A 19,386-nucleotide genomic window follows, 5' to 3' on the forward strand; every position below is an offset into this window, starting at 1 on the left:
AGGCTCTGGAACCCGAGTCTGAACCTGAGCAGCCTGGAAAGCTCCTGCCCAGGGCATCAGGGTGGCCCCGGTCTGCTGTCCAGGGTGCAGTGTTATGGTAGGTCTGGCTGGCTGCCCCTCTACTGTTCAAGCTCTGACCCTGAGATCCATTCCTCCCCACCTATGACCACTCAGCTCTTCAGGGGAGCTCCACCATCTTCCCCTTTAGGAAGGCCTCGGTGTGGTCCGGGTGGATCCAGTTCCCACCCTTGCTGCCTGTTCTGTGCTCTGCAACTTGGGCAAGCCCTGGGACCTCCATGAGCATCCTGTCTGTGAGGGAGGTGGGAATGTTCCTACGTGACCTGAGGGAAGGTTCTAGCACGCTGGCCTGGGGCTTCTGTGACAAGGGCCACAAACTCGGTGTTTTAAAAGGAACACATATTCCTCGCTGCACAGTCGGGAGGCCTCGAGTCCAATGTGGCTCTCAGTAGGAGAAGTCAAGGTTGGTAAGGCTACCCTGGAGTTAGCCAGTCCTCTGGAGGCTCCAGCAGCGACACAGCTCAGTTAGTGATGCTTGCTGGACAAGCATGAGGAACAGAGTTAGATTCCTGGAACCCATGGAAACCAAGGTGAAACCACTGGAGGAGAAAGGAGGATTCCTGGCTAGCTACTGGAACTGGCAAGCCTCAGGCCAATGAGAGACTAGAGGCCTCCTAGTGTGGCTGAGGCTCCTCCTCCATCTCTACAGCCAGCCATGCTGCCCCATCTTCACATGGTGCCTCTCTGAAGCTTTCCTTGATGTCATAGAGGGACAGATAGTCCCCCACTATGGAGAGCTCAGGAGATCTGATGGGACCACCCGGGTCATCCAGGATAGTCTCTCTACCTCAAGGGCATGGGAGCAGCCGCCGACACCAATGACGGTACTCTGTCACTGTAGCTGAAGTTGGACTTGGCGGACTGAGGTCACTGTGTCTGATGCCAGCTTCTGACTGAGCATCCACACTGTTTTACCAATTCAGACATGATCCTTAGTCGCCCCTGAGCCTCAGTGTTTCCATATAAGAAATGGGTGTAGTGACAGTACTCTGTCCACACTCTATGAGATGCATCCTATGGAGCCTAGGCTAGTTGCTCCTGTATCACAGCCTGCACAGGGGCACCGAGCTTCCATGACAGAGCTTCTATCTCGTTAGTCAGCCGGAGGTCCTGAGGAGCCATGCTCTGTTTACACATGTGGGTCAGAGGTCAACCAAATGACACATGGCCAGGAAGTGACCTCATCTCGACGTTGACCTTTGGACAGATGGCGGTCTTAGTCCTGCTGCCCTCCTGAACCTAAAGGACCTTGAGTGTGAGAGGTCTGGGCTGCAAGGTATACAGGGAGCCGGGAGCTCTGACTTCCTGACAATCCAGCGGCCCAGGAATGGCCTTCCTCCACCCAGTTGTCCATTCCCAGAACTCAAAGCGTCTGCAGGGTGGGGGCCACCAAGGGACTCTAGAGTTGAGGTCAACCCCAGAGAGCACACACAGCCGGGATACTAGGCTAATGCTCCTCTCTGAGCCTCAGTTTCCTTCCCTGTGTTTGTACTGAGTCATACACACTGCTACAAAGGGAGACAGGCCACCTGTCATGGAAAACACGCCAGGCAGAGCCTCTGCAGGTTCCGTTTGGGGACCCCTCCCCCAGGCACATATAGGATTGGTGTCCCTACTGACTATTTCCTCCACCTGGGTTAGGATCAGGGCCAAAAAGACGCTGCTAGATGTGACCTCACCCCATTAGCCCCCCTCCTGGACCAGCTGTCTAATCAGCAGCCTTCTGAGCCTCGTCTTAGATGTAACATTTGTTATTTTATTGGAAAAAGCTGGTATTAACATATTTATAATTTTATTCAACAGTTGGATAGTTTGTGAGACACCGAAGAAGAAAACAAGAATGCACCTATGAGCCACGGAACCCCAAATGACTGGGCCTGACTATGTTACCAGCATGGACAAACCCAACACCCTCCAAGGGCTTTGCCCTCAGAGAAGAACCAAGGCAGAAGAGAGAAACTCAAAACCCCCAACAATGTCGCGATGATTATGGAAAAGCCACATATTTGAGACCAGAGAACTTAAGCAGAGTCAGGTAGCAAAGTCTGTGGCTTGGCTCTGGTCCCTCTTCCTCACACTGCCCCTCCCCCCCCCCACAGCTCTGTCCTCAATCAAGACACGCAGCGCTATTTGCAGTCTGCTCTGGGTGGTGTCCTCGGGTTTCTCAAAGACGTGCTTTTCTTCTGAGATCGTGTTCTGTCTCTCTTTCCTTCCTACTTTGGTACCCAACGTTTAAAACGTAAGTCTAGAAACGAGGGACATACGAAAGACCCCTCCTTTTGAAGACCATGTGAGATCGAACTTCGAAGACAGTACACGTGACACCTGCAATCTCACAGCAGCAGCCAGCTCCCGGGACAAGTATCCTTTCTAATGCCGAACTGCAAAGGCAGGCGGGTGTGCCAGAGGTCCAGGCCAGCATGTAAGGAAGGCCCTCTCGCCTGGATTTTGGCTTCGATGAGATTTTTGTACAACTGGTCACATTCTTCAACTTCTTTACAAGAGGGGAAAGTCGCCCGATCTTTTGATTGCTCACTTTAATCAGGGTCAATATGTACATATAATACTGTCCAGAGCGCCTGGATTTTTACAGTGATGGATAAACATTCTTCATTCACGTTGATTTAAAAATAAACTAAAAAAAAAAAAAACCCAAAAATGTAATGGACCCAGTTTCTGTGTAAATACATGACCGGAAGTGAGTGTGCATGCAGTTTGTGCTTTGACACACACAAGGATACCTTGATCCACTGAGAAAAAAAAAAAAAAAAGCTCCATTGCATCTGTTTCCTGGTCGGCAGGTCAATCCATGTTGTAAAAAACGAAAGCCCCTCTGCTCTCTGCTTCCAGAGTCAAAATGCCAAGTCCTGCAGTTCTGGGATTCCAGGAGGGAGGGTGGGGGAGGGGTCACTGAGTGGCCACTGGCCTGTGGCTCTGGGGAGGGCTGCCTGGCTGCATGCAACCTCCTCGGGGAGCAGCTGGGAGGGCGAGGAAAAAAGCTGCAGGTACAATGGAGGCGAAGTGCATCTGGGAGGCATGCCCGGATGCCACCAAGCAGAGGGGGGAGCCACTGCCCATCTTCTCTGTCTTCTCTCCCGTGTCATCTTGTCACCGGTGTACCTGCTCGGGCTTCACAAAGTATAGATGCTCCTCTTCCAGAACCTTCCATTGGGATGCTGCTTAAAAACTAGTCACCAATGCGGTGGGCCGGAAAGAGCCCGTGGAAAGACCTGCATGGGACCCCAACTCAGCCCTTGGGGTGTGACTCCTTAGGCACCCCGTTTCTCTGCTTTAGTTTCCTCCTATGTACAAAGGGGATGAGAACCACACCCCATGCCTCATGGCTTGAGGATTCTGCAGTCGGGGACAGGACCCACTGTCAGCTGCGGGAAAGATGACTGGCTAGCATGGGAGGGTGACAGCAAAACCACCACAGAGTGGGCTGTGGGGGTCCATCCACAGCCACTATGGACTGAGCACCATGCCCAGCGTGCAGTGGGCACTCACAAACGGACGGCAGTGAGGTAAGGGCTACAGCCACACAGGGTCCCCAGTCCTGCCTCTCAGGACTTGCCCCAACCTGGAAAAGCCACACAAGGAACCTAGCCCTGCCTCAAGATTAACCCTAGGACTTCGGCTCTGCCTCTCAGGACCTGCCCCGGCCTGGCACCTAGGATACAGAATGGCATCCCAAACACCCCAGTGGGGAGCTGGCATTGCCAGCGCTCAATGAAAATGCATCGTCCAAAATCCAACATGAGCCAGCAGCTCCGAGCCAGGGCACGTGGCTGGCTCCTTTGAGGACCCACCGATCTTGCCTGGCTTGGGAGCCTCACTCTTTCTCGGGAGCCCCATCAGGGACCAACTTGACTTTCCCTGATAGGAACTGACCCACTGCGGTAAAAATCACCCCTGGACCTGAATCAAGTCCTGATAATAAACAAAGGCCCAGCCTGAGGCAGAGGGACCGTAAACAAAGGAACCCTGGCCTGAGGCCCACCCTGGACCAAGGCCCACCAGGCACATCCATCCTATCGCCTGTGACTGAGGCTCCTTCCTTTCCTCTGTTTAAACCGGCAATTGCCATCCAAGGCAACTCCAGCCTAGGGACTCACGTCCCCACAATGGCCACCGTGCTCATGTTGCCCTCCTACAGAGGTGGCCAGGAGGGCCACTGAGGCCAGCTAGTGCATGTCAGAATTGACCTTATCCTGGAAGATGTAGAGGTTGTTGGTGGCCGCAATAGCGATGATATTCTCGGCTGGGTGCCAGGCCGTGTGCAGGATCTTCTTGGTGAAGTCCAAGCTGTCCACACTGATGTCATCACGCCGTCGCTTGCCGCCCACACACACGCGCCGGGGCTTGAGCACGGCCCTGGGTTTGCTGCTCTCTCTGGAGGCCTCCAAGGTCACATCCCGCTTGGTGTTGCGGTCGAACATGCGGAAGAAGTTGTTGTAGGCCCCGGTCATGATGACACTGGGGAGAGAAGAGGACTCAGTGTGGGAAAGCAGAGGGGACGCGGGCACTGATGGGCTGTCACTCCTGGGACAAGGAGCTTTGTTTGCCTCTCTGCCACCTTTCTGTCGGTGTCCCTCCCCCGCTTCCATCTCAGCTGCCATTTCTACTTTAGGACCCTTTCACGTCGCCCCAACACTATGGGTACCTTCCCATCATTTGTACACAACCTAAGAGATACAATGCTTGCTTGTAGCCCCAGGGGCAGCAGAGACAGGGGTGACATTGAGATGTGACCGTGGCTGTCCCAGAGCCTCTGTACCTGCCGGGCCTATCTCCCCTCCACAACCTGAGTGGCTAAGCCAGTGGATAAATTAGTGCTCATTGCCATGGATCCCATGGAGTGAGGCACATACCACAGCAGACAAGGGGACCCTGGAAGCAGACTTCTGCTCTATGTCTCCTGCTCCATGGACTTTGTCTAGTGAGACATGATGTAGATTCATCCCGTGATGCATGTGGAAAGCAGGGCTGGGCCTAGAGGAAGGGTTTGGGCTTGGGCCTATGGGAGGCTGGAAAAGCTGTGGCGAGAGAAGGAGGAAAAGCCCAGGGAGGGGGAGCTGTTTAACCACAGAGGGCTCCACAGAGGAGGGAATATTTGAACTGTTTCAGTGGCTGATGAAGAAATAGGCCTACACCAGTTTTGTTTATACAGGTTGCAGAACACCACTTCCTTGTGTGTATGCATACGTGGGGGGGGGGTGTCATTCAGCCTAAGACATCGGCACAGGCTACATAAAGCCACTTTCCAGGGGGCTGATGCAGATGAATTCATCTGGTCCTAGTCGGGGAGTGAAAGCTAAGGACTAGAACCAAAGCTGAGTCCCGTGCCCCGAGTCAGCGATGCTGGAGGGGAATGAAGGTGCCACCTTCACTCAGGGAGCGACACAGCAGCCCGCCGTGGGTCCATTTACTAAGGGGTGTACGCCCCCTTTGAGTCTAGCAGAGCGGACTGTGGACCTCAAGCTTGCCTTAAAGGGATGGGCAATTTGTTTCTCCTCTTCGCCTTGGGCCCCTAGAATGTAGGCATTGCGGTCCCTGTTCACAGACAGACCAGGCAGAGGAAGGCAGAGGCAGAAGGAAGGGGCAGATTGCTGTTTACTACCCAGAAATATGGACAACTATTGATTGGATACTCTCCTAAGGTCCCTCCCACCAGACATCTCTTCCAGTGCCGGTGGCGGGAACAAGTCCAGAGGTGACAAGAATTTGTCATTTCATAAATAACAAGCTACAGGAAGAAAGCCCAGGATTCTGTGGGGCAAGGCAGAGAGCACCAGGACAGCTTCCCGGAGGAGAAGGCAGTGGAGCAAGCCTAAGTAGCATGTGCTTCAGCAGGATCCCAGAGTCAGGGAGAGTGGATGATTGTGAAGGAAGAAAAGGAGGCGTGGGACACATCTATGCGAAGGATCAGGCAGAAGTAGGCTGCTGAGCCCCGGTGCTGGGCCTCCCTCAGTCCAAGAGGCTTGCTGGTGTTTGTGCTGGGCTTAGGGATTGTCTGGTTACATGCGCCCCCTGGTGGCAACATGAAATGCAGGCAGTGGGTGGTAACTTCAGCCATCTACCCTAATATCCTGCCTTATTATTGTCCTTCAGTGGACGCTCTGGACCACCACACGCGTGCTCTGTTCAGCATGGTTATATCACAAGCCCCTGCAGAACTGGTGGACCCTTGAGGTGACAGCAGCTCCCATGTGGGTCCAGGCCTGCTCAGAGTGGCTTCCTCAGAGTGATCCAGTCTCTGTCACCACCACCACTACTTGAACACCACTCGTTGAACATAGCCACCCTGACGGGCCAACTCAGAAGCTCTGGAGCATCCTGCCCACCCAGGCGCAGGGCAAATGCCTGCAGATGCCACCTGTGTGGATCCACCCCCTGGATGGAGGGGAGTTTGGGCTGAGGCTCTCATGCCACCGCTTCTCGCCTGCCGATGGAGGGACAGGGAACGCGGGGAGGGAGGTGATGCCTCAGAGGCTCCCATACAAACACATGCCAGGTCCTATGCTGCCCTGGTCACCTGGAGCCTCTCTCCTTCATCTGGGCAGGAGGATATGCAGCTGTCCCTCCACAGGAGACCCTGAGAGGCTCACCTACCAGCCTTTGCACTGAAAAGCCACAGGTAACTAACTGAGCCTGAGGCCTGTGGGGCCTAAGAAAGCATGAGTGGGGACAGGGAAGCAATGTCCCCTCCCCAGTAGAAAAGCTTCTGAGCTGTGGGGGGGGATGGGGGAAGCACACGGGAAGGCAGGCTCTTGGGTACAGAGGGTACAGGGGAATGAGGTAGAATGGAGGATGCAATGGGCCCATCCACATCACTGTGCTGGGTCCAGGCTGTGGCAACACAGGAGCCTGTGCCATGTACTAGGGTCTGTGTTCCAGGCTGTGGGATGGGAGCGGTGCCTCACCACGAGGTCACTAGTTCAAGTTGTGAGCCCCAGAGGACCCGTGTGAGGCTGCCAGCGCGATGGTAGGAGGAAAGCGTGGGTGGCCCAAAGACTGTCTGTCACCCAAGGGCCTGGCGTGTGGGAGGCACCTGGCTGATCCTGACCTAAAATCCCACAGCACCCTAGGGCAGGGGGTTAAAGTGGGTGTCAGCATCAGTCACAGGGGGGAAGCAAAGCTCACTTCTCAGCCCTGAGCTTGAGTTGGAGAGCTCTGCCTGCTAGGGAGGAGACCTCCCACACCGCGACCTGGCAAAGTGCAGCTTTGTGATCACAGACGACAGAAAAGATCCCTCCCGGGGTGAAGGGTGAGGGGCACGGCAGGGTGGCTGAGGCTGGGTGCCTGCAGCTGGCTCACCTGTCACTCCCATTCCATGCACACTCAAACTTGTCAAAGATGCAGTCACTCTCATACAGGGAGCAGAGCTTACTCCGCAGGTAGTCGTGGACCTGGAGAGAAGAGGGGAGAGGCTGAGCAATGGACACCAAATAGCCCCGACACCTCCATGGGGACCGATGGTCTCAGCACAGCCCTGCACGCACAGCCCTGCACGCACAGCTGACCCGGAGCTGTGGGGCCTGGAGACAGCACCGGGGGAGCCGCATCCTTAGAGGAAAGGGAGCGTTCACCGCTCAGAGACTGTAGAGCCTGTCACTGGCGAGGTGGCCAAGGGTGGGCACTGCTGTCTACAGTCTAGGGGCCACTCCTCCCTCCTGCTCTAGACTTTGGCTCACAGCCCTACCGTGCTGTGTCACCATCCCCATGGTCCCACCTGTGTGGGACCCCAGAGGACCAAGCCAGAGCGCTACATCTCTCTGATCCCTGAGGCCAGCACCCAGAGGTACACTGACCAAAATCAAAGGGTCCCATGGTGCTGCCAACCCTGTCAGCAGGGGGCGTCGTTAAGTTCCTGTCTGCTCACACAGTCATTAGCGGGTCCAAGCACAAGTGTGGCAGATTCTCCTGCGTGCCAAGCCTTGTTTGCTCCCCGGGGGCAGGAGGAGATGCTTCAGCTATGGGAAAAGAGTGAGCACCAGACTTTCCGGGCCTGCCGTGAAGGATGTTCCATGCCTATGAACCCAGCGTCTTCAAGAACCACGGGCTGAGGGAGATGGTGAAGTCTTGGGACGATCCCACTCCTTGCAGCCCCTTCCAAGACTCTTTTTGATGGATGAATTAGCTCTCGCGTGTCAAGGACTGCAAGCTGGCCAAGCACAGTCCCCACTATATACAGTTTCCAGGACACCAGAGTCACCTCCAAAGACACGAGTGGGAGTAGTCATTAATCATTGCTGTTTTATTTTATTATTTTTTAAAAAACATTTCTTATAGTTTATTTAACTTTTATTTTATGTGCATTGGTATGAAGGTGTCAGATCCCCTGGAACTGGATCTTCAGACAGTTGTGAGCTGCCATGTGGGTGCTGGGAATTGAACCCTGGTCCTCTGGAAGAGGAGTCAGTGCTCTTAACCACTGAGCCATCTCTCCAGCCCCAATCATTGCTATTTTAGAACCTGTAGGTCAGCTGTACAGAGAGCCAGGCACCGAGCTTCAGCACTGCTGAAAACAGTAATGCTGCCCCTTCACCGGGGTCCCCCAGGCTTTCAGAGGCCCCGAGGCTCCACACTCACCCCTCCCTAAGAAAACATTTATATACCTAGGCCTGTGCTGTCTGCAGGGTGTTGTGATGGCCCCAGGGGGCTGGGAAGGTGCTGGTTCAGTCACCTCACAGAAGGTCCTTTCCTCACAGAAGGTCATTTCCGACCTCAGTCTTGGGCTGCTGACACTTTCACAGGGGACACAAGAGGGCCTGTCCCTGTCTAGAGTGTACAGGGCAGGACCTAGAGAAGCGGGGAGCCACAGGCCCTGCCCACTGCTAACAAAGGGGAGGTTGGGTCAATGGGAGGTGTCCTGTGAGGATGTGGCTTCTAGGAGTCTCTTCCGGAAGCTTTTCCCCTTGGGTGCACCTCCTCTGTTTTGGTAGGAGAGGAAAAGGGCTGAGCTCTGGGAAAGGGGCTGAGCTCTGGGAAAGGGGCTGAGCTCTGGGACTGCCACCACTGGGCTGAGACGCCTCTGTCACCCTTCAACTTCCCAATGTCCCTGTCTGCAGAATGGGCAGTCAGTATCTGCTTTGCCAGAGCAGGACAAAACAGGAGATGGGCACGTGTGGACACACACACACACACACACAGCCCTGTGGGTGCAGGTGGGGTTTCTGCCAGCTGGCTTGACTCCTTATCTGCCAATCCAAATCCCAGGCGACCTTCAAGGCCCAGTGCAAATGCAGCTGCCTCCAGAAAGCCCTCCCCCTGCCCCTCCCCCCTCCGCCTCCGCTCCCCTCCCCCCCCGCCCCCCCCCCCCCCCCCGCCACACATGTGCCAGACATCAACAAGCTACACCACATATGTGTTGTTTTAACAGCAAGTCAGCTTTATCCGGTGCTCCACCAAGAGACCTGGCAGGATGAGGAATAAAGCTTCCCCAGAAGTGCTCAGAGGTCCACCCTGGACACTGGCTCAAAAGACTAACTACCCTGAGGGTCTAGAAACATCTCCCACGTGGCCACTGAACGCAGTCCACACCCAGATGTTTCTTTCATCTTACCTACTTGGTGATAAGGCTGTGGGTGCCGGGGGTGGCATCTGCACTCTGACTTCAGGCCTGGCTTCATGCCTTTCTTTGCCTCTCCCTCCCCTCCTTTCCCAGAAACCGGGGTTCTAGATGCAGATGGCAGTCCCATGCAGGAGCCTCCTCAGCACCCCCCGTGGCTGGGCTGGAAGACTCTCTGCAGCTTCATCTACAATGCAGCCCCCTGTGGGGGTGTCAGCACAAGGAAGGGGGCTGTTCCTGGGAGATCTCACCCCACACAGAGGGCCCCCGAGGCTGCTAGACCTCCATACACACCTGGTAGGTCTCTATGGGCCTCGCCTCCATGTTCAGGTCCCAGACCTTGACCGTGAGGTAATCCCTCGTGAGCATGTAGCGCCCACTGTGGCTGAACTTCACATCGGACACCGAGGAGATGATCTCTGAGAAGAAGGAGCGGTTGCTGGGGTCCTCAGGCTCTTCAAAGACTGCGGAGAGAGAAGCAGCGGCTGTCGTCGACTGCCTTTCACAGTCAGAACCACACAGCCCACTGTATCCGGCTTAGCTGTCTGTCTATAGCATCATCATTCATTCACTTGTCAAGCCTTTCACAAAACACCTACCAAAACCCTTGGTTCTAAGAACCCTCCAAAGAGGGAAAGCCCTGAAAGGGCTTCCTTGTGGAATGATGTTAATGGAGTATCTACTGTACTGTGAACGACTTCATCTAATCCCCTAATAAAAATGGCAGGGTGGTAGCCTAATGATCCCCATTTTATATCCAAGAAAACTGAGGCTGAGAGTGAATCCATGTGCAGCTCTCAGAGGCAGATGAAAGTGGGATATTTGAACCCAGAGCTACACCGGCTGCAGTGCTCTGCTGCCCCCTACTGGCAGTGCAGAGCTGAAAGGTTCTTGGCAGTCTCTAGGCTGGGCCTGTGGTTCTGGTCCCAGGTCTTCAGGCCAGGAGCTGCCTCTGGACATGCGCAGTGAATGCCTGTGGTCATGCCCCCTGAGTAGCCCTGGTGGCAGAGCAGATAGGGACCATGACTGCTGTGGGGCTGGCATTAACTCCCTGGGCTCTGTGGGCAGACGGGGGTGGGGGTTGCTGGCAGCCCAGCCATCATCTAAGCATCTCCAACCTGTAGAGCCAGCCTCAGGAAGCCACTGAGTGACAGCCCTGACCACTGCCTCACTGGGAGAAGAGGGCTGGCCACAGCTCCCAAGAGACTTGGGACAGACCCTTCCGGTGAGCCCCTGGGGAATCACAGGTGTCATGGCCTGCCTCCTGGAGGCCTCCCTTTGCCTCTCATCTGGGACCTGGCATTGCCCTCCTGTCCAACACACATGTCATTGCTGCCCTAAGCTGTCCAGAGCCCCCACAGGGCATCTGAAGATTCTGACTTCCCTGCTAGGCACTCTCTCAGTCAACAAGCCCACGCCGAGTGCCTGTGACACCCTGGGTTCTGTTCAAGGTACTAGGTGAGTGACAAAAGATGGAGGCAATCCACCCTGGAGCCTGGCCCAGTCCTGCCGCCCCTCCTGAGCCCCATCACTCACAGGCCCTTTCCAGGACACAAGGTTCTCAAGGGTCAGGGGAAGGGTTGAGAGGGAAGAAGCAGGCACCCTGGGAAGGGAAAGCCATGTCAGGAGAAAGAGGCTGCACACCCTCTTCTCCAAGCCCAGCCCCGGCGTTAACCCCCCAGCAGTGGCCCAGCCCAGAAAGGACAGAAGCACTGAGAAGCTGAATGTAGCAAAGCTCTCTGACTACTGACTGACAACTGTCGGTCCCCTGCTCAGCCTCATACAACTGGTCCCCATGAGACAAAGTAAAATCTGTCCCTAGTTGGGGCCTCTCAAGAACTGACATGATTTGGCACCCATTTCTGAGTCCCACTGTTCCTTATACTGTAGTATGCAAAGGGCACCCCTGGGGAAGCTCTGGGCCTCACTCCCCAAGTTTGTTCTGCCAGAGCGGCCCCTTTCCACCACACTAGTTAAGAACGCTATATTGAGAATCTTGAAGATTCTCTTAAATCTTGAGATGGGATGGGGATTTGCACTGGCTGCCTAGGGGCTGGAGTGACAGCCGTGAGCTGAGAAGCGTGGCGGCTTCAGCAGCTGGAAAGGACAAAGGAACAGCTGCTCTTAAAGGTAGCCCTGCCCACACCCTGACTAGATCTCTAACCTCCACAACTATACAGAACACGCGTGTGCTGTTTTAAGCCACAGGGAAGAAAGCTCTCTCGTGGCTCCCGGGTGATAACTTCAGGAAGCAGAGGAAGAGCACGTGCCCTTCCTGGGTTAAGGGGTACCCATGGCTCTACCCTGGGAGGCTCTGAGCATCTGATGGTGTGCCATCCTTGAACAACTCAGCCACTGTTAGCTGCAGGTGTCCCAACAGCCATTTGCCATTCCCGTTGCTGGAGCCCCAAGACGGTGAACCATCATCCCCACCCACTCTGACCAAACGCATGCTCAGTGCTCAGCCCTTCCTTCTCGCAGACTCTGCTGTCAAAAGCAGAAATAACTGTCTATTCTGAAGACTCATGGATGGCTGTTTCTATGGTTACCTTGTCACGGTGCCTAGCAGACAACAAACCTGGGTTTCGCCTAGTGTTTTCGAGAGAGCTGAAGCCATGGATGGGAGTACAGGATAGCCAGTATACCCCAGCCTGACCTGGTCCAGACAGGTCTCAGGGGCTCCTGTGCTCCTTTGACCTTCGGCCTCCTCATCTGCTCAGTGCCAGGTCTGATGAGCACACAGTGGTCCCAATGCTTCTCACTAAGTGAGTCATCCCGTTAGGAAAGGAGGCTGTGGGCAGGACCCTGGGGGGGGGGGGGGTAACTGACAGCAACGCTCTGGCTTTTCAACATAGGAGTGGGAGGCAGAGAACCAGCCAAAGCTCCAGACTTCTACAAATACAGCTGGAATGATGGCCATGGCTAATTAAGAACAACATGTGCCTGGCCACTGGGAATCAGCTGCTCAACTTCTCATGAACACTGAGAACAAACACTATGAATGAGACACACAGTTTAGGGACAGTTGTCCTTGTAGTGGCATCGAAGTGTAAGATGTTATGTGGCAAATGGCATGGTTTGATGTAAGAGTGTTATCTAGGATGCTCTTGGTTAGGGTCCCATCTACTCTGGGGTCGGGAGGCAAGCAAGTGAAGATTGAGTCTGGATTCTGGATTCTACACAGGTGACTTAGAGGGTGAGGAAAAAATTCCATAAGAATGTAAAATATAGAATTAACTGAAATAGAACACCTGTATGAGCCTGGTTTACAGGAGCTAGTTCCAGGACTACAGAGGCTCCAAAGCTACAGAGAAACCCTGTTTTGAAAAACCAAAACAAAACCAACAACAAAAAGCCTGTATGAGCTGGGAAGTAATGGCGCACGCCTTTAATCCCAGCACTCGGAGGCAGAGACAGGCAGATCTCTGTGAGTTCAGGCCAGTCTCCTCTACAGAGCAAGTTCCAAAGAAACCCTGCTTGAAAAACCAAAACCAAACCAAACCAAAAAACCCCTAATGGAAAAACAAACCAAAACCCCTGTGTGAAGCACCATGCTGGCTAATACTCAGGCCTAGGCTCACCTAGTAGACAAGCACTCAGGCACTGGTGAGAACCTGGCTGACTGGGCTGGCTTCTGGGCTATCTTAAGTTCTCTGAGGCAGGAAGACTCACCCTAACAGTGGGAGGCACCATGCCCTGAGCTCGAATCCTGAGCGGCACAAAGAGAGAGCCGGCTGAGCACCCGCAGACACCTCTCTGCGTCCTGACTGCGGATGCAATGTGGGCAGCCCCTCAGGCTCCTGCTGCCATGCTGTCCTCGCCACCACAGACTGTAACCCCGACCTGTGAGCCAACATGAACCCTTCTCCCTCAAACAGGTGCTTTAACCAGAGCAACAGGAAACATAACTAATCCAGAGAGCTGGTGCCAGGGAGCGGGGCTGTTGCTGTGATGAACCCTAAGCCTCTAGAACTGATGTAAAGGAGGAAGGTGGGAGAGCTTGGAGGTTTGGGCTGGAAAAGCCCTTGGATGCTGTAGGCAGAGCGTAAGCTCTCCTAGTGAGAGCTCGAAAGACAAGAATGCTAAGATAAATTTGGACAGTGGAGGCCCCGGCTCATGAAGTTACAGAGGGAACAAGGGCTCCATCAGGGGGTGGGCTGGGGGACATCCATGTAGATCTGGAAAAGGTTCTGACTTTATATGTAAATGTCTGTTGGGAGCTGCAGACCCTCAGACCCTGAACTTTCTATGACCCCTTGCCTGCCGGAGTAAACAATTTACTCTTCTATGCTTGCAGCTGCTCTGAGCACAGAACCCTCATGAGTTCCTGATAACAAGGAAGTGCTTTCTGGTGGGCTTGCAGTGGGAAATCCCGAGAGCTGGGCGTGACCACTGGTTAAGGAGAACACTATATAAACTGCCTTGGAACGTAATAAAATCGGCATTCTTGCTTCAAGAGTGACTGTGTCTCTGTGTGTTCTTTAATCCCCAGGCCCTTGCCCAACCACGGTTCCAGGTGGAGCAGGCACCACAAAGGTCAAAGTTTAAAGGTCATGAACTAATTTGTCTGGTAGAGGACATTCTAAGACAGAAAAGCATATAAGCTTGGCATGATTGTTTACTGTGCTTATGTAGGTCCACAATTTAAAAAAAATAACAATTTGAGCATAAAGATATTTTTAAATGTACAGTTTGTCAAGAAGAAAAAGAGTCCAAGGAAGCTAAAAGGTGCACCGGAGACAGGAGCTGAAAGGTGGCTAGGATTGCTGCAGAGAGTGTCCCAGCTTTACACCGGGAAAACAGAGAAATCTGCCCCGAGGGCAAGACCCATCCATCAAAAGGCTCAAACTCATGAAAATGCAGTGTCTGAAAGGAAAGTGCAGCTGGAGGGGTTCCCTGCTCACTGCCAAGGGACCTCCCCCCACCCCAAGGATCAGCCTACAGAATCTGATACAGCTGGGGTCCAAGGAGGCCAGGCTACACCTCACATTGGTAGCAGAACTTGGCGGCATCATCCAACGGGTACTGGTTTTGTAGGCATGAAATATTTGAGAGTGAGGAGGTCATGGAAGCTGGTGCCAAGATTCTAGAAAGCCACTGAAGCCAGATTGTGTGGTAGTATAACCTCCCCTGCAAGGGGCCCCTGCAGGTCACTGTGTAAGCTCAGATGGTGAAGACAACATTGTAATGGAGACCCAAGGATGCTGGAGAAGCCAGGACCATGGGACATGCACCAAGGAAAGCTATAGGTGCAGAGTAGACCTGTCCTGAGAAAGAGGCTATGTGTACTGTGGACAGCAGATGAATAGGTATGGCTACTTAAGCTCTTTGCTGCCCTGTTGAGTCCATCAAGGGTCCCAGATACTGGGCATGGAGTGGACAGATTTGGTATTTACACTGATAGTTTGGTCTTCCGAGAGATATCCTAGCTTCCAAGGGATAGTTAGCTATCCCTTGCTATGTATGACTTCACTCTTCCCCTCATTTCACTATGTCATTATATGTTGGGAGCACTGGCTTATTTGTTATTTTACCTTTTCACAATTAAGAGATTGCCTTGCATCTTAGATAAGATTTGGTCTTTAGACTTTTAAATGATGGTGGAATGTTAAAAAGACTATGGGGACTTTTGAAGTTGGACTGAACATAGCTTGTATTATGAGATGGTTATGAGCCTATGGAGATGAGAGATTCTTTTTTAAAAAAGAATGGCTTAGAAGTAATGTGTTGGGGTGTCGAGGTAGCAAGAGGTACAATTATAATGGCAATTATTGACTGTCAATAATTGTCAGGATCTAGAATCACCCAGGGATGAACCTCTAGGCATACCTGTAAGGGATTACATGATAAGGTTAACAGCAATGTGAAGCCCCATCCTAAAAGTGGGTGGCACCATTCCCCAGGCTTCAGTTCTGGACTGCATAAAAAGGAGAAAGCTAACTGAACACACGGCATTTACCTCTCTGCTTCTTGACCGTGGATGCAATTTGACTGGCCACCTCATGTTTCCACTGCCATGACCTCCCCTGTGTCAGGTTCCAAAGAAATCCAGGACAAACACATGGCTAATGGGGGTGCTTATTAGCATACTATTAGCATGCTGGCTGCCAGGCTCCCTCAGTACCTTGGGTTCTCCTCTGCTCTTCTCACTCCATCCCCCATCCTAAACCTCTCCAGTCCAGGGACTTCGCTTCCCTGCCCCTAGCTTCCCTTTCCTATATAACCCTGCCAGTTTGGTCATGTACGCGCTTCCCACTTCTCTCACAGCTGAGTTCAGTCTGGATTCTTCCGGATGCCTCGAGCTGTACGCTCCTGCACATCTACAGTAAAAACCTTCTTCATAGCTTGGAGCAGTCAGGTCCTCATTTTCATATAATGATGAACAGTAGCATCAAATTGTGAGCCAGGAGAAACCTCCTCTGCTTTATTGCTTCTCTAGGGTATCTTCCCACGGCAACAGGAAAAGGAGCAAAGATAACCACTAATCCGAGAGAGAAACTGAACTCAGTGGCAATAACAAACAAAACCACGAGGCTAGAGAGAGGGCTCAGTGGTTGTGTATTACTGCACTGCCAGATGATCCCAGGTTGGTTCCTGGCACTCGCACCAACAGCCTGCAAGGCCAGCTCCAAGAAATGATGCCCTCTTCTGGTCTCTGTGGACAATGCACTGGCGTGGACACACCTAACTCACAGATAGGCACATGATTAAAAGAAATATAATAAGCCCTTGTGTTAACAGAAAAAAAAACCAAACATGTCTCTTCTTCAAAAGGACATCTGACAGATGTACACATGGTCTGTACAAAGCCCCTGGGGGACGGTTGTATGATGCCAACCTCAGGAAAAGGGAAGAGAGCAGAGATGAGAGCAAGGAAAGAGATATCTTGATTGAGGGAGTCATTATGGGATAGCAAGAAATCTGGCTCCAGAGAAATTCTCAGGAATCCACAAGGATGACCCCAGTTAAGACCCTAAGCAATAGAGGAGAGGGTGCCCGAACTGGCCTTGCCCTGTAGTTAAACTGATGAATATCTTAAATATCACCATAGAATCTTCATCCAGCAACTGATGGAAACAGAGGTGGAGACCTGTACGGAGCACTGGGCTGAGCTCCCAAAGTCCAGTTGAGGAGTGGGAAGAGTGAGAATACAAGCAAAGAGGTCAAGACCATGATGGGTTCACCCACTGAAACAGTCTACCTGAGCTAATGGGAGCTCACCAACTCCAGCCAGACTGGGAAGAAACAAGCATAGGACCAAACTAGTCCCTCTGAATGTGGGTGACAGTTGTATGGCTGGGGCAGACTGAAGGGCCACTGGCAGTGGCACCAGGACTTATCCCGACTGCTCGTACTGGCGTTTTGGGAATCTTTCTCTTTGGATGGATACCTTGCTCAGCCTAGATATAGTAGGGAGGGCCTTGGACCTTCTCCAAAGCAATGTGCCTTACCATCTCTGAGGAGTGGATGGGGAATGGGGTAGGGGGTATGTAGAGGGAATGGGAGGAGAGGAGGGAGTGGGAACCTGTATTGGTATGTATAATGAAAAAAGATAGTTTGTTTTCTTTTCTAAAAAAAATTAAAAAAAGGAAAGGGAGGAGAGCTGCCAAGCTCTTGGGAGGAGGGCAGAATAATGATAATAGCAGAGCAATAAGAGCACGGGAAGAGAAAACGACAAGCCAGCGTCACCTATGCACCCATATACAAATGCTCTTAAACCTGTAGATTGTCGTGTGCTGTGCAGCCCTGTTGACACATGGGACCATTGTCCTGCAGAGAGGCCCAGACATGCTGATGTAGCCAAATCTCCCAGATGAGCTACTGAGCAACCAAGCAATAAGTTCTGGGAACTGCTCAGAAGAGACCTGGCCCCCAGGACAGCCAGTCCCTCTCAAAGTCCTCAGTGGTGGCTCCTTCTGCACCCCACCCCAGGAAACTGGGAGTGACAGACTGCAGAGATCAAGTGACTCTGTGGCTCTGGCTGCCACCTCTACCAAAGCACATAATCAGAACTGGCACAGAGCACAGACAGTACCAAAAGCCTCTCCCTGCCTTCAAAACTATCTCTCTCTCTCTCTCTCTCTCTCTCTCTCTCTCTCTCTCTCTCTCTCTCTCTCTCTGCTTCCATCTTCGGAACAAAGCAGTACCACTCTTTCTCTCATTCCCCCATTGAGCCTGCCAGCGCAATAGCTTCCCTGTGTCACTGAAAATCTTTGAAATATCTGAATGGCTTAAGTGTGTCTTAAATGATGTCACCATTGTCAAGGCGTCATCTACTCTGCTGGACCAGTGGGGTGACTCTGGCTTCTACCCACACTGAAGGAGGTATCGCTGAGCCTCTGCTCCCTCCAGGGGACACAGATAGGGCTCTGCCCAGAGCAGACCCAGGCTCCCCTAGGGCTTGACCCAGAGCAGGCCCAGGCTCCCCCATCTTTTCTTGCAGTCTGACAAAGAGTTGAACATGGACCCGGTTCAGGAATTCGTGCAATCTAGGCTGGCAGGGAGTGGGCACAGGCATCTGGAGCAATGCCCTAGTTGCCCCGCCCTGTTCGTTGATCCCCTTCCACTCTTTCCCTTTGCCCACATCATCTTTGGTAAAGTTTCCATCCTAAATTGTTTGCCCCTGTGGTTCCCTCCTTCCAAGACCTCCATGACTCACTCTCCAGAGTGTCTGTTCCTGGGTAACCCATTAGGGAGGCCATCCCTGCCCCTTTACCAGCCCATTTCTGGGTGGGGGTGCTCTAACCATCCTATGACAGAAACCCATGCCTACTGAATGTTCCTGATACACGGAGTATGGACAAACCTCGAAAGCTGCAGGGTGGGTATGGGGACAGGACTTGGTCAAGGAATGGGAAAGGAACTTGGGGCTCAGCCTGACTCCACTACTGGGCAGAACCTGGCCTCTGGGGGAGAAGCAAAATTCCATCACTCAACAGCTTGGACTGTCTGCACTTCCACTTCTCAAAAACCTGTCTAGTACCTACTGGAATCACCTATTTGTCTTCAGATTTTGTCACAGGCACTAGGGACAGCTGGGTGGTAGAAGAGGGGGTTACAGGCCTGTCCTCCTGGCTGGGGCCTGCCTGGGTAGAGGGGAAGGCAGCCCTTCAAAGCCCTCTCTGTTGGTAGGGGCCACAGTTTGAAGCCTTGGGCCCATCCTTGGGGCCTCAGTTTCCTCTTTCATTTCAGTAGATCCCTTGGAGCAATATGACCATCACCCGAGACAGGTAGAGCGTGGGAGACTTTGCCAGAGGTTTCAGAAATGACTCTTGCTATTTTCATCTCTATCCTGGGCCTTGCAGGCGCCCCCTGGCGAGGGTGAACATTATATATCCTGCCTCTAAGGAGCTCTCAGGGTGCTTCAGGGAGATAGCTGGTGGCTAGAACAACCCCCCAACCCATGGTGGTGCACCCACTTGCCAGTCCCAATATACCTAGTCCCTACCCACCCACCCGCTCCAGTGCAAAAACTTACGCTTAGAGTGCTTGTCGCACAGGGCAGCTGCCCGCATGTCACAGAGCCGCAGAGAACCCTTGCTGCTGCTGTAGACAAAGAGGTTGCAATGGTGGGGATGGAACTCGGATGCTGTGATCACCTCCGTGAGGTCTTCCATGTTGGCTGGCTTGATGTCGACGATATCTGGGTTGGTGAGGTCAAGGACAACAGTGAGGGTGTTTTTGCTCTCTCCCTCCATAAGGCCCAGGCCAAGCCCAATCAGGTCTGGTTTTTAAGA

General features: G+C 53.0%; 1 protein-coding gene across 2 annotated transcripts in view; it reads right to left on the bottom strand.

Moving 5' to 3' along the window:
* Positions 1 to 1,813: 1,813 nt before the first annotated feature.
* Ppp2r2c (protein phosphatase 2 regulatory subunit Bgamma) overlaps positions 1,814 to 19,386 on the bottom strand; it is an 88,907-nt gene continuing 71,334 nt past the window's right edge. For both annotated transcript variants that reach the window (XM_048415127.3, XM_048415128.3), the window contains exons 6-9: positions 19,128 to 19,292; positions 9,944 to 10,113; positions 7,396 to 7,487; positions 1,814 to 4,554 (exon numbers count right to left, since the gene is read on the bottom strand). In XM_048415127.3, coding sequence (XP_048271084.1) covers positions 4,263 to 4,554; positions 7,396 to 7,487; positions 9,944 to 10,113; positions 19,128 to 19,292 — 719 coding nt within the window. In that variant the 3' untranslated portion in view covers positions 1,814 to 4,262. The remainder of the gene's footprint in view (positions 4,555 to 7,395; positions 7,488 to 9,943; positions 10,114 to 19,127; positions 19,293 to 19,386) is intronic.

The sequence above is a fragment of the Myodes glareolus genome, chromosome 8 (assembly GCF_982192425.1).
Source record: "Myodes glareolus chromosome 8, mMyoGla1.1, whole genome shotgun sequence".
Classification (NCBI taxonomy): domain Eukaryota; kingdom Metazoa; phylum Chordata; class Mammalia; order Rodentia; family Cricetidae; genus Myodes; species Myodes glareolus.